At 46.5% G+C, this 14,629-nt stretch overlaps 2 protein-coding genes across 3 annotated transcripts in view; both read right to left on the bottom strand.

Annotated features, from left to right (window-relative positions):
- The window catches only part of LOC310668375 (perilipin-3-like), a 28,014-nt gene extending 25,855 nt beyond the window's left edge, over window positions 1-2,159 (bottom strand). The window contains exon 1 of the mRNA XM_083421583.1: window positions 1,965-2,159. Coding sequence (XP_083277709.1) covers window positions 1,965-2,144 — 180 coding nt within the window. The 5' untranslated portion in view covers window positions 2,145-2,159. The remainder of the gene's footprint in view (window positions 1-1,964) is intronic.
- Window positions 2,160-6,779: 4,620 nt separating this feature from the next.
- ARRDC5 (arrestin domain containing 5) lies at window positions 6,780-13,757 on the bottom strand. Of its 2 annotated transcripts, none has more exons than XM_083421864.1 (3): window positions 13,430-13,757; window positions 9,521-9,671; window positions 6,780-7,384 (listed from the first exon to the last, which is right to left on the bottom strand). In XM_083421864.1, exons 1-3 carry the CDS (start codon window positions 13,690-13,692, stop codon window positions 6,902-6,904), a joined length of 897 nt encoding a protein of 298 aa, XP_083277990.1. In that variant the 5' UTR covers window positions 13,693-13,757; the 3' UTR covers window positions 6,780-6,901. The 2 variants fall into 2 exon arrangements, with proteins under 2 accessions (XP_083277990.1, XP_083277989.1); XM_083421863.1 differs by having other exon boundaries at window positions 9,521-9,729; window positions 13,443-13,755.
- Between the last annotated feature and the right edge of the window lie 872 nt (window positions 13,758-14,629).

Below are 14,629 nucleotides of genomic sequence, written 5' to 3'. Positions count from 1 at the left end.
ATCAAACAAAGATTGGAGGAGGTTGATTTGCAACAAAATCTTACTACAGGCGGAGGTATATGTTCCCCAATAAATCAGGGCATTACATTTATGTCCCAGATACCTCGATATCTGTCTACCTTATCGGTTGCGTCGCATAGATTTGCTTTTGTTAGAGCCAGATTTAATGTGTTCCCCTCAAACGTGTTGAGCAATAGATTTCCTAAGGGTAAAACCTCTGTTTTATGCGCATGTGACAACAAATCAATAGAATCCCTTTATCATATCTTGTTTAATTGTCCTTTATATTTTGTTCCCCGATCAAGGATTCTGAGTTCAATCATTTTGGAAACTGTTGCTAAACCACCTGAATTACATCTTGCCTATCTACTCCAGGACATTGACTCTTATAGAACATTACAGGTTGCTAGATTCCTGAATTCAGTTCTTTCATATAAAAGACTTCATGGAATGCTGCATGACTATTAAAAATCTAGTAAACTTTATCCACAATCCTTATACTCAATATGGTCACAATATGGTATATCTAGAGATGGTACGTAACGTGAAGGAGATTACGCGTGGAAATATTTTAGTTGATATTTTAGAATGTAAAGTGCTACTTTATTTATTGATTGGTTTTACCTTGTGGGCTTATAGCCGAATAAAGTATCTGAAAAAGATAGTGGGAAGATGGGGAAGGGGATAGGAGATGATACTATATTCATAGAACCATAGAATTCTAGAGCTGGAAGGGACCCTCGGGGTCATCTAGTCCAACCCCCTGCAATGCAAGAATCACAGCTGAAGAATTCCTGACAGATGGCCATCCAATCTCTGCTTAAAAACCCGCAACCATCTTCTGAGGTTGTCAGTTCCACTCGTCAAACTGCTCTTGCTGTCAGGAGATTCATCCTAATGTTTACATGGAATCTCCTTTATGGTCATTGGAATCCATTAGTTTGAGTCCTGCCCAAACTTGATTTTATGACAGCCCTTCAGATATTTTATGGTGGCTAGCCTACCACTCCTCAAGTCTTTTCTTCTCCAGTTTAAACATCCCCAGCTCCCTCAAGTGTTCCCTATAAAGCTCGATTCAAGACCAGTTTGTCGATATCCTTCTCAAACTGAGCTGCCCAGAACAGGACACAGGACTCCAGGTGGGGTCTGACCAAGGCAGAATAGAGTGGTCCTATTATTTCCCCTGATCTAAGGAATTAGGCATAAGAAAGAGAGAGTCTTCCTGATTTCTGGACTAATTTATGGTTTTAAAAGTTCAAAACCCAACCAACCCTTTGAATTGGGCTCAGAGACCGATGGCGGGAGCTGGTCACCCCACTAGAAACCAGAATGATATTATATTCCAGTTACATCAACGTAGCAGGGGAACTGGCTTCCATTTTCTCCAAATGTGGTTCAAAGACATCACATCTCTAGGCTGAGCTGCAGTACCGTAGTCTTAAACTGGATGTTCCTGAGACATGAGTGACGATGCAAAGATCGAAGGATGCTTGTGTAGTATCGGGGACTGCTCTAGTTTGCACACCCCCACACCCCCGCATGCCTGGTAAAACACAATCCCCATTAAGGGCGTTGCTAGACATTTCAAAGATCTCAGGCACAGACCCACAACACCAATTTGCAAAGTGCCTCTTTGGGAGAGATCTGGGGAAATGCTGTTTTTTTCCATAGGCACAAAAAGTTCTCCCAAGCTTAGGCTAACCCTCCTGGTTCTCTCAGACGCCACTGAAATGTCGTGCCATTTCTATGTACCTATTTAGCACAATTACATCTCACCATATTATTTTTCTGGGCTGCAATTACAGTTTCTATCCCAGATTCCCATGGAACGGAGAGGTTCTTCCCCTCTCCATTTTTTCCTCCAAACAACCTTGCAAGGTAGGCTATGCTGAGAGACAGAGGCTCGTCCCCCAAGGTCTCCATTAAGCTGCCCCTATCCCAGCACAATACCCCACCAGCCTTACCTGCTCCTTATGATTCTTCCTCTTGGTCCCTGAAGAGTCCTGTGCCCAGCTGACGCGCCTGAAATCTTCTAATATAGCTAATTGCCAGAGACATGTGATGGGTGGAAGGGGAGGCGCTCGGCCAGGGAGTTTCCCACAACTTCCCAGGAGCAACAACAGCAGCAGCAGACATTGCAACATCTGTAAGAATCGCAGCACCGCCTTGCAAAACTTCCAGTGCGCTTTGCTCCTTGCAGCGGTTGCCTGGACTTTGAAACTAGGTGAGAGGGGAACAGATCCCAGAACCGTCCAGTAGGAGGAGTCCCCGCACCCCAAACAAGGGCGTATAAATGGGATAATGCTGGTCAATTACCTATGGAAGCCCTTTCGGTTAGGGCTAGGCAATCTCGGTTTTAGAGAGAGTAGACTTTACCTGTTGCAAACACAGGCAGAGAGGAAGAACAAAGTTGTTTGTTGCAGGAAATAGCCAGCCTGAATAGAAAATGATTTCTTTTCTTTTTTCCCCAATTTTTTTTAATTAGTTTTCCAAATTTATAACAAACATATCCACAAACAAAAAAGAAAACAAACAAACATATATCCAAACTGTAAAAATTCCACTTGTTGGGTGACTTTCTTGAATCCCCCTGGCTGAGTTTCCATATAAATCATTGTAGCAGTTTTCCAAAACTAGTTTCACATAAATTTACTTGGTCCATTAACATCTTTCCTCCTTTTCATTTTGACTTTTATCCATAGTGTTCTACAGCATCACATATTTAAATCCTAGGCCAATCTGATACTCGCAAGTACCGGCAATTCTATTTAAGTTACAGTGGTACCTCGGGTTACATATACTTCAGGTTACATACGCTTCAGGTTACAGACTCCGCTAACCCAGAAATATTACCTCGGGTTAAGAACTTTGCTTCAGGATGAGAACAGAAACCGTGCAGCAGCAGGAGGCCCCATTAGCTAAAGTGGTGCTTCAGGTTAAGAACAGTTTCAGGTTAAGAACGGACCTCCGGAACGAATTAAGTTCTTAACCCCCAAGGTACCACTGTATCTTAACATATTTGACTAAATAATCTTTGAATTTCTTCCATTCCTCTTGGTGGTACTCCTCCTTCTGGCCGCGGACTCTTCCGGACAGGTCGGCTAGCTCCGAAAAATCCATCATCTTGATTGAATAGAAAATGAACTATTCAAACTAACAGGGCTAGAGAAAAAAGGAAGGTGGCTGTGCCTGCTCCTTTGTTCCCTCAGAAGATGAGACCTCTCATCTTCAGGTGTGTGCGAGAAAGAGACAGGCAGAGGCAGGGAACTGAGCAGTCCCTGATCGGTCAACTCATGCAAACCCCACTTCTGAAAGCTGAGATTCACCCAAAGCTCCAACATATATGGGCAGCTTACAAAAAATTGAATGGGTCAGTGTAGCCAGCTTTGGCTCACACACAAAAGGTGACTATTAATTTGTTGTTATAACTCTGCTGAACTCCGGCCTTCAACCAAGAAATCACTTATTAGTTAAAAGCATCATTAAAAACAACGAGAGCAAATACTCATTAAAACTCATTTTCCTTTTCAACTTTATGCTGAATTTAAAGGGGCTTTTAAAACTCTGCTGAAAACGAAGTCCCCAAATCTGAAGTGGCGTCTCTCTCCAAAAGACCCCCGTTTTTTGTTTTTTTGCTTTAGTTTTCCGAGAGAGGAAGGGTCATTCTCAATTGTTATGCAGAAGTGTCCAGGCTGTCGGCTACCTGGAAGTCTTCCATGACTCAGGGAACCTCTAAAAAAACAAACAAACCAAAAACCATATATGGGCAGCTGCAGATGAAAGTGAAGGGAGAGGTGAAAGCACACAGCCCCCCGATTCCTGTGTGTTAAAGGTGCTGGGAACCATAGTTTTCTGAGGGGCAAATAACAGCTTCCAGGGATCTGTTTATGTGTCAAAGGTAAAGGACCCCTGGACGGTTAAGTCCAGTCAAAGGCAACTATGGGGTTGTGGCGCTCATCTTGCTTTCAGGCCAAGGGAGCTGGCGTTTGTCCACAGACAGCTTTAGGGGTATGTGGCCAGCACGACTAAACCGCTTCTGGTGCAATGGGACCCCGTGACGGAAACCAGAGTGCACAGAAATACTGTTTACCTTCCTGCCACAGTGGTACCTGTTTATCTACTTGTGCTGGTGTGCTTTCAAACTGCTAGGTTGGGACAGAGCAACAGGAGCTCACCCCGTTGCGGTGATTCGAACCGCTGACCTTCTGATCGGCAAGCCCAAGAGGCTCAGTGGTTTAGACCACAGCGCCACCCGCAACCCCTCTTTATAGTGTGTTTGCAGCCCTTGATTTGAGGCAGGGGGGTCACCAACGATCAACCTCAGAACCCTGTTGTCAGTCGTGTGAACATCCGCTCTGTTATAATGATCACCTTTTATTTAACGAAAAAAGTTTAACTGCTTGGCTGTAAACAAACAAACAAAACCTCTAAGCTGTTTAGAAAAATATAAAGCAAAATGTTAAAATCATTGATAAGAATCCAGCTGAAAAACAGGTACCGTATTTTTTGCTCTATAAGACTCACTTTTTCCCTGCTAAAAAGTAAGGGGAAATGTGTGTGCGTCTTATGGAACGAATGCAGGCTGCGCAGCTGTCCCAGAAGCCAGAACAGCAAGAGGGATTGCTGCTTTCACTGCGCAGCGATCCCTCTTGCTGTTCTGGCTTCTGAGATTCAGAATATTTTTTTTCTTGTTTTCCTCCTCCAAAAACTTGATGCGTCTTGTGGTCTGGTGCGTCTTATAGAGCGAAAAATACAGTACTTAAAATCGTTTAAAATATCATTTAACATCAAAAGCAGCTAAAAAAGATATAAAGCACATCTGGATAAGCTTGCCTAAACAAAACAAAAAAAAGTTTTATACAGGGTGCTGAAAAAGTAAACAACTGATTTCTTACAAGTGTGGGTGGAAGGGAGGTGCATTTTTAATTCGTGCTTCGAGGATCGCCAGATATGAGGTGGAGCATCAAAAGGATGGATAAGAATGGCCACCAACTTCGATGGCTTTAAACGGTTTGGACACATTCCTGGTGGATAAGCCTGTCAATTGCTGCTGGCCACAATCACCACGTTCTCTTCCCACCATCAGAGGCAGTGATGTCCTGAATCCCTGTTTCTGGGAATCACAAGTTTGGATTCTGCTTGTGGACTTCCAATTGGAACATCTGTTTGGCCACTGTGAGAACAGGATGTTGGACTAGGGGGGCCATTGAAAATGAAAATGAAAATGAAAATTCTACCCTGCCCATCTGGCTGGGTTTCCCCAGCCACTCTTTGTTGCTCCCAATATTAAACACGATAAAATGTCAAACATTAAAAACTTCCCTGTCAGGGAACTGCCATCAGTGCCGGACCGGGGAGACAGCAAAAGCCAGAGGGATTCCAGAGAGCGTCCAGGGATTGGGAGAGGCAGCCCATCTTCTGGGGAAGAGAATCAGCGTAGCACCAGTGGAGGAGGGGGGCAGATGGGGGAAGCGGCGAGGCGGTCTCATGACTCCTTGCCAGGGACCAGCGGGGAGAGTAGCAGTCCTCCGCTGCCTATGCCCTCCTTGCGCAGAAGGCTTTCGCGCAGAGAGAGTAGGAGAAGACTAGGCGTCAAAGAACTTCTTTGCTGGAAGAAGTTTAAGAAACGCCCACTGACGGATTCGGCCAGCGATTGAGACAGCCACGGGCGAGTGGCTGTCCGGATAGAAAAGGTTCACTCAGGCAACCCAGCCAGGTGTTTGCACCGGCTTACGCACGAACAACCCCTAGAACCATTACATTCCCTAAACGGGGATGCCTTCAGATGTCTTCTAAAAGTCAGACAGTTGTGTATTTCCTTGACATCTGATGGGAGGGTATTCCACAGGGTGAGTGCCACCACCGAGAAGGCCCTCTGCCTGGTTCCCTGTAACCTTGCAATGAGGGAACTGCCAGAAGGCCCTCAGTGCTGAACCAGTGTCTGGGTAGAACGATGGGGGTGGAGACGCTCCTTCAGATATACTGAACCGAGGCCATATAGGGCTTTCAAGGTCAGCATCAACACTTCAAATTGTGCACAGAAACGTACTGAGAGCCAATGTAAGTCTTTCAGGACCGGTGTTATGTGGTCTCAGCGGCCACTGCCAGTCAGCAGTCTAGCTGCCGCATTATGGATTAGTTGTTGTTTCTGGGTCACCTTCAAAGGTAGCCCCACATAGAGGGCATTGCAGTAGTCCAGATAGAGGGAAGTAACCAGGGTATGCACCACTCTAGCGAGACAGTCTGATAGTTAGCCTGAATCATAAGGCTCCTCTTATATTCTTATGCTTGAAAAATGATTTCTTTGGACCTCAAAGGGTCTCCTGAGGCAGCTGATGCCCCCCCCCCCCCCGCAAATAAACAGACATAAATCTCAGTATTTACATATATATGTGTGTGTAAAAGGTAAAGGGACCCCTGGGGACGACTCTGGGGTTGCGGCGCTCATCTCGCTTTATTGGCCGAGGGAGCCGGTGTACAGCTTCCGGGTCATGTGGCCAGCATGACTAAGCCGCTTCTGGCGAACCAGAGCAGCGCACGGAAATGCCGTTTACCTTCCTGCCAGAGTGGTACCTATTTATCTACTTGCACTTTGACGTGCTTTCGAACTGCTAGGTTGGCAGGAGCAGGGACCGAGCAAAGGGAGCTCACCCCGTCGCGGGGATTCGAACCGCCAACCTTCTGATTGGCAAGTCCTAGGCTCTGTGGTTTAACCCACAGCGCCACCCGCGTCCCCAGTGTGTCATTTTCTTAGAAGCCAAGAACAGAACTAGAAAGGGTCATGAAAACGTAAACATAAACTTTAATTCACCTGGGTGGTTCCAAAAACTATGAACATCTCTTGGTAAAAGGAGTCTCTGGAGTGCTGGAGCCATGATCCTTCGCCCTAACACTCTTTGGATTATTCCTGAACATCTGCGATTTCATTCCGGATAATGATCGGGATCTTTGCCACCAAGGTGCTCATGCACCAGGGGAAGTGGACGGTGGCCGTCAACTCGTACCCGACATCCATGATGTCGTCGGACCTCCACGAGCTGCTGACGGACATGACTTTGGGCAGGGAGAGGGTGCTGTTGATCTTGGTGGCCTCGCAGGGGGAGCCTTTCCCGATGTGAGACTCCAGCCGCATCATCTCCTCCCGCTGCTCCAAAGTGCGCTTCTCAGCCCGGAGGTTGAAGGCCTTGTAGAGGACCACGGTGTGCAGGGCAAAGACCACTTTCTTGATGGACTTCCCTGTCCGGTTGGTGATCTCCGTCGTGAAGGTGATGTCATCTCCTGGCCCGTAGATGTTTTTGCCAAGGGAGAGGCGCAGGGTGATGGGGGAGCTTTTGAAGCAGCAGTTGTACAGGAGGGCCTTCTCGACTTCCACCACCAAGGGGAACTTCAAAGCCATTGGGCAGCGGGAGAAAAGGGGATGCAAACACCGGGTGAATGTAAGAAACAGAAGAATTTCCTTGTCACTGAAGCCAAATCACCCATCATCCATCTAAGCCAGGCTTCCTCAACCCCGGCCCTCCAGATGTTTTTGGCCTACAATTCCCATGATCCCTAGCTAGCAGGACCAGCGGTCAGGGATGATGGGAATTGTAGTCTCAAAACATCTGGAGGGCCAAGGTTAAGGAAGCATGATCTAATCCATCTCATGTTTGTTATGCATTTTGAGCATCTCCTGAGATACCGTAACCACATTCTGCATGATGGTTCCTGAGGTCAATGAGATTTTAGCTCATGTTGGGATATCCCTGAATCAAATGGCAGGCTGAACCTTTCTAAACTCTGCTGGTTTTAACCAAACCTCGCACGATGGTTCTTTGAGATTGTTGAAATATATACCAAAAATCCATTTGAGTCGTGTGACTCAAATTGGGTCTACTAGACCCAGGTGGACAAAAGTCGCTTCTGGAGCTATCCTCCCAAAATGTAGGTCCACTACAGAGCATAAATGAAACTTATTCATATCAAATACAACATGAAAACTTCAGCAGTGTTCTGTAGTGGTTAGTGTGTCACACTAGGACCTGGGAAAGACCAGGGTTGAGTCTTCACTCATAGGGTGACTTTGGCCTGGTCACTGGTCACTCTCAGTATAACCTACTATACAAGGTTGCTGTGAAGATAAAATGATGGGGAGATGGACAGCTGTGCGTGTCACCTTAAATTACTTGGAGAAAAGGTAGGATATGAAACAATAATACAGTGGCACCTTGGTTTAAGAACAGCTTAGTTTATGAACAACTTGGATTAAGAACGCTACAAACCTGGAAGTAGGTGTTTTGGTTTGTGAACTTTGCCTTGGAAGCAGAACATGTTCTGCTTCCTGTTGAGTGTGTTCCGTTGGTAAACTGAGTCCCCTGCTGCTACGTGAAAGCACACCTTGGTTTAAGAACGCTTTGGTTTAAGAACGGACTTCCAGAACGGATTACTGGTAAGTTCATAAACCAAGGTGCCACTGTAGTAGTAATAGTAGTAGTAGTAGTAGTAGTAGTAATAATAATAATAATAATAATAATAATAATAATAATAATACAGTCGTACCTTGGAAGTCGAACAAAATCAGTTCCGGAAGTCCGTTTGACTTCCAAAATGTTCGTAAACCAAAGCGTGGCTTCTGATTGGCTGCAGGAAGCTCCGGCACTCAATCAGAAGCTGAGGAAGCCCCTTCGGATGTTCAGCTTCCAAAAAAAATACCGTATTTCTCCGTCTATAGGACACCCCCTTGTATAAGAGGCCCCCTATTTTGGGGGACTCATATTTAAGAAAATGGGGGGAGATGGCGCCCCATGTATAAGACGCCCCCTAATTTTTTTACTATTTTTTGGGGGGGGGACCTAGTCTTACACATGGAAAAATACGGTAGTTTGCAAACAGGAACACTCACTTCCGGGTTTGCGGCATTCGGGAGCCGAAACGTTTGAGAAGCAAGCTGTTCGAAAACCAAGGTACGACTATAATAATAATAATAATAATAATAATAATAATAATAATGGACTTCGAAATTTTAGAAGATTTGTGGTGTCCATGGATAGCGGAAAAACGGAATTTGGCCCAGCTGAAGAAGGGAAGGGAGGACCAGTGGCGTAGCATGGGTTGTCAGCACCCGGGGCAAGGCAAGTAATTTGCGCCCCCTAACCCATGGATTTGCGCCCCCTAACCTGTGGATTTGCGCCCCCTAACCCTAACCCCCAGATGTTGCGCCCAGTGCGGCCGGGCCCCCCTGCACCCCCCACGCTATGCCACTGATTCAGACCCATAGAACTGTTGTGTTGGAAGGAATCCCCGAGGGCTCATGTAGTCCAGCCCTCCTGCAATGCAACTCGCTTTGAACCCAGTGGCGTAGCGTGGGGGGTACAGGGGGGGCCGGCCGCACCGGGCGCAACACCTGGGGGTTAGGGGGCGCAAATCCATGGGTTAGGGGGCGCAAATCCATGGGTTAGGGGGCGCAAATTACTTGCCTTGCCCCGGGTGCTGACAACCCACGCTATGCCACTGTTTGAACCTGCATCTCTGAGAGACTGACCTCCGATATGACTACGTCCTGCCTGAAGACGGAGATTCCTTGAACCAGTAGGTACTTCTTCTGCTTCCGGAGAATAAGCTCCCTCGTTGCGCAGATCCCTTGGAGGAAGTAGCTGATGCGTCCGACCCGGCTAGTGAAGGTGGACGGGATCCTGGGAGGCAAGACGAAGTGGAAATCAAAAGGGTGGACACCCGGACCCAGCCAGTTCCCTGCAGGCCAAAAAGAAATTCTTCTCACTTTCTCTTCCTTTTCTGCGGTTGGAGCTCTTTGTGACGTGTGAGCCCTGGGAAGCCACTGGCTTGAAATTGCCCCTGTGAGGACTAGGCTAGAGCAATACAGTGGTGCCTCGCAAGACGAAATTAATCCGTTCTGCGAGTCTCTTCGTCTAGCGGTTTTTTCGTCTTGCGAAGCAACCCTATTAGCGGCTTAGCGGATTAGCGCTATTAGCGGTTTAGCGGCTATTAGCGGCTATTAAAGGCTTAAGGGATTAGCGGATTAGCTGCTAAAAGGCTATTAGCGGCTTAGAAAAAGGGGGTGGGGAGCAGAAAAAAAAACCCAGGAATCGCAAGACATTTTCGTCTTGCGAAGCAAGCCCATAGCAAATTCGTCCTGCGAAGCACCTCCAAAACGGAAAACCCTTTTGTCTAGCGGGTTTTCCGTCTTGCGAGGCATTCGTCTTGCGGGGCACCACTGTATTCGGGTCCTTCTGCGCTCTATCACTGAGCTACAGCCCCTCCCCTAAAATTAAAGTAAGGTTCCAGTCCTCATTGTTCTGAATAGAAGCCTGGTTCAAATACAAATAGACAGAGCTAGGCCCCTGGGTCCAGCTAGCACAGTATTGTCTAGCCCATGGGAGATTGTACCCCATTAACTTGCAATCAAGTTAATTCTTAACTTGCAATCAAGCTAACTTGCAATCAAGTTAATTTGACACACCACCTTTTACATGCTTATTTTGGTTCTGCCTGGAGGCCAAGGTGCTCATTTTGTGAAAGATACTAGGGAATTTGTTATGATGACTCCTCAGCTAAAATGGCTCTCTTACTGTGCTCATAGGCCCTCTTGTGTTCATTATCAGGTCCTGCAATCCACACCTGGGGAGGGAAATCTCGCTTTCAAACGTGGGCCTTGTTTATTTATTGCAATTTTTTTAAAAAAAATAATTGCTGGCATCTGTCTTGAGATAACAGCGGAGTGCACCTCTGGGGCTGCAGAATCACAGCACTTGCTGTGGCTGCAGAGACAGGCAACTTGTAACTGCAGCATCCTGGGTTGCTTTTGCTACATTAGCAGCGCCAAAGTGACTTCCCTGGGATGCAAGCCCTGGGCTGAATGTCTGGAGGTCCTGGCTTTCGAGATGACAAGACCTCACTGAAGCTGGGATAGCTCAGTCCGTAGAGCATGAGACTCTGAATCACGGGTTTCAGCACTATGTTGGGCAGAAGATTCCTGCATTTGCAGGGAGCTGGGCTAGATTAAAGGTAAAAGGACCCCTGACAGTTAAGTCCAGTTGCGAACGACTCTTGGGTTGCGGCGTTCATCTTGCTTTACAGGCTGAGGGAGCCGGCGTTTGTCATGTGGCCAGCATGACGAAGCCGCTTCTGGCGAACCAGAGCAGCGCACGGAAACGCCGTTTACCTTCCCGCCAGAACGGTACCTATTTATCTACTTGCACTTTGATGTGCTTTCGAACTGCTAGGTGGGCAGGAGCAGGGACCGAGCAACGGGAGCTCACCTCGTCGTGGGGATTTGAACCGCCGACCTTCTGATCGGCAAGCTCTAGGCTCTGTGGTTTAGACCACAGTGACACTCGCGTGATTAGAAACTAGAGGCTAGATTAGAAGTTCCCAAACTGATTTTGCCTACCATCCCCTTTTCAGAAAATAATAATAATTGTTCAGTGCCCGCCCTGGAAATCTGCTGCGACTGAACAGACAACTTTGTGCTCTTTTATATCTCTACTTATGTCCTACAACATAGTAAAGAAAGGTGGTGTTGTACAATTATAAAATTATTAAATAACATTAAAAATAACCCTAATGAGAAAGATGAACCTGGTGCGCTGCATCAATTTATTAATGTTTGGCTCTATGTTACATCAGTAAGAGTCATTATACTAGAGATGGAACATGTTCAAATGGTTTTTAAAACTCTTTTTCTTTCTTTATGCTTCCACTGCCCCCTTATTTTATTCAAGGTCTCCTCTCCCAATTGCACCTGAGTTGACTAATGCCCACCCCCCCGGATAATGCCAGCTCCACCCCCCCCCAGGGGTGGTAACAGCCAGTTTGAAGAAGAAGAAGAAAAAGAAGAAGAAGAAGAGTTTGGATTTGATATCCCGCCTTTCACTCCCCTTACGGAGTCTCAAAGCGGCTAACAATCTCCTTTCCCTTCCTCCCCCACAACAAACACTCTGTGAGGTGAGTGGGGCTGAGAGACTTCAGAGAAGTGTGACTAGCCCAAGGTCACCCAGCAGCTGCATGTGGAGGAGTGGGGAATCGAACCCGGTTCACCAGATTACGAGTCCACCGCTCTTAACCACTACACCACGCTGGCTCTCAAGTTTGAGACTAGATGGCTCTTAGGGCCCCTTCCAGCTTCGCAATTCTATTATCCTCCCCCTCCAAAAAAACAAAACAAAATTACAAACATCAAATTCAAAATCCATATTCATTTTCTAACATAAGCCTATTACATAGATTACCTAAATTAAAATATATCTAATTGCTCTAGGCTTCCCTTGGCTGTATGTAAATACAACGCAATTAACAAATGATATTATAGGTTCCCATATAAGCCCCACTCCCCTTCACCCATGTGTGATCTCAATATTTTACTTCTTCCATCTTGTTGTGCTGTTATAATTTAAGAATTATTCAATTGATTCTATTATTATTTCACAATTCTATGATCCTATGGGATCCAAAGGAAAGCGGAGCTATACAGTTGGCATCTTGGTTGGCTGCAAGGAGGTATGTGTTTATACCCCTCCCTTACTTCCAAGGAGCTCATGGGGGCATGTGTGACTGTCCCCCTCCTCATTTAACCCCCCACAACAACCCTGTGAGGTAGGTCAGGCTGAAGAAGAAGAAGAAGAAGAGTTTGGATTTGATATCCCGCCTTTCACTCCCTTTAAGGAGTCTCAAAGCGGCTAACAATCTCCTTTCCCTTCCTCCCCCACAACAAACACTCTGTGAGGTGAGTGGGGCTGAGAGACTTCAAGAAGTGTGACTGGCCCAAGGTCACCCAGCAGCTGCAGGTGGAGGAGCGGGGAAGCGAACCCGGTTCACCAGATTACGAGTCCACCGCTCTTACCACTACACCACACCGGCTGAGAGGCAGCGGCCAGCCCAAGGCGTTGTGGCTGATTTGAACACAGGTCAATACACCATCACTGGCTTTCTTTTCACACCCCTTGCCCCCCCCCCCATCCCTTAACTGCTCCTGCTACATAAAAAGTTTTTTTTTAAGTTGAGACCATACTGTTTACAATAAAAATTTTATTTGTCGGATGGACACTGTCAATTATGGTTCAGATCTACTATATAACATTCTAGGCAGGGCACCAGACTCTAAGGCTTATATTCATAGAGAATCATATTCTTTTCACAGGAATGCAAAGGGATGTAATGCACATTTTTCAATTACATGTTAAAAGAATATGATTCCCTATGAATATAACCCTTGCAGTTTGGTGCCCTGCCTAGAATATTATATAGTAGCTCTGACCCGTAATTGACAGTGTCCATCAGAGAAATAAAATATTGTAGAACCTTTTAAACCTCTAACTGAGGTAAGAATAGCCAGCATTATAATTGTAAACAGTATGGTCTCAACTTTTTTTTAATATTAAGATTTGTCTCCCCATTTTTTGTGCACAAATAAAAAGTTTAAGCAGCAACAGACAACCCTCTTTCCTCACGCTCTATCTTGAAAGTTTTTGTCTTGTGGACGTAATCTGCCTTGTTGACACAGGTCCCGGGCTGGCTGTAGTCCTTCTCGACGTCGGTCTCTTCGATCCACTCAAGGTAGCCCCTTCCGATCAGCTCGACTTTCACCAGGGGGTCCACCAGGGTGCTGTGGAGGCTGAGAACCAGCTGCCCTTCCACCACCGAGCCGGCTACGTACACATCCTTCGGAATCACCAGCTCGATAGACTTCACCACCGACATGGGTGGCCCGGAAGGAGCTCCGGAGACTGTTCCCTCCGGGGTCTAGAATCCCTGCAAGGGCTGCGTTGGATGATGTCAGAGGGGCTTGTGACGTCACAACAGTGTGTTTCAAGAAAGAGCAGCTGCTTGCAGAGGGAATGTTAGAATTCCTCCTCCATGATTGCAGTCATGGGATTGTTGTCTTTCACATGACGGTGTATGTTTTGACTCCACAGAGTGGGAAGTGACGGAGACAGGATGTATGTGTTACTGTGTTCCGTGAAGTGGGACTATTGTCCTTTGTTCTTTCTCTCTTTGCTGTTTGATGCTAGAGAGAGAGGGAGCCATGTTGCAGTGCTCCACGTGTGTTTATATGTAAATAAAGTAGATTAGCCAAAATGCTGACTTGCTGAGGTCTGCGGATCCCTAAGTGTGTCTGTTGGCATCGGTCACTGTGATCTTCAGGAAGAAGAAAGCTTTTGAAGCTCCCAAACGATCGACCAGGAGGGAGAGAACATTCCAGTCAGGCATGTGTCTCTGCCAGGGTCCTACTCGAGTGTAGGCTGAACTCCTGACAGGGAACCCAATAGTGACACCATTTAAAGCCCTTGAATAGTCAAGTTACTTGGTATGGGGAGTTATGGGGTGTTAGGGGAGGGGTAGTACCTCTGACTACTTCAGGAGACACCACCTTGCCAACAAAGGTCCATATAGTTAAAGCTATGGTTTTCCCAGTAGTGATGTATGGCAGTGAGAGCTGGACCATAAAGAAGGCTGATCGCCAAAGAATTGATGCTTTTGAATTATGGTGCTGGAGGAGACTCTTGAGAGTCCCATGGACTGCAAGAAGATCCAACCTATCCATTCTGAAGGAACAGGTAGGTAGCCATGTTGGTCTTCCCTAGTCGAAACAAAATTAAAAAACCCCTTACAGTAGCACCTTAGAGACCAACTAAGT

Source organism: Podarcis tiliguerta (genome assembly GCF_965153285.1).
Source record: "Podarcis tiliguerta genome assembly, chromosome: 18".
NCBI lineage: Eukaryota > Metazoa > Chordata > Lepidosauria > Squamata > Lacertidae > Podarcis > Podarcis tiliguerta.
The sequence above is the reverse complement of the archived record's forward strand: the minus strand, read 5'-3'. Positions and strand labels throughout refer to the sequence as shown.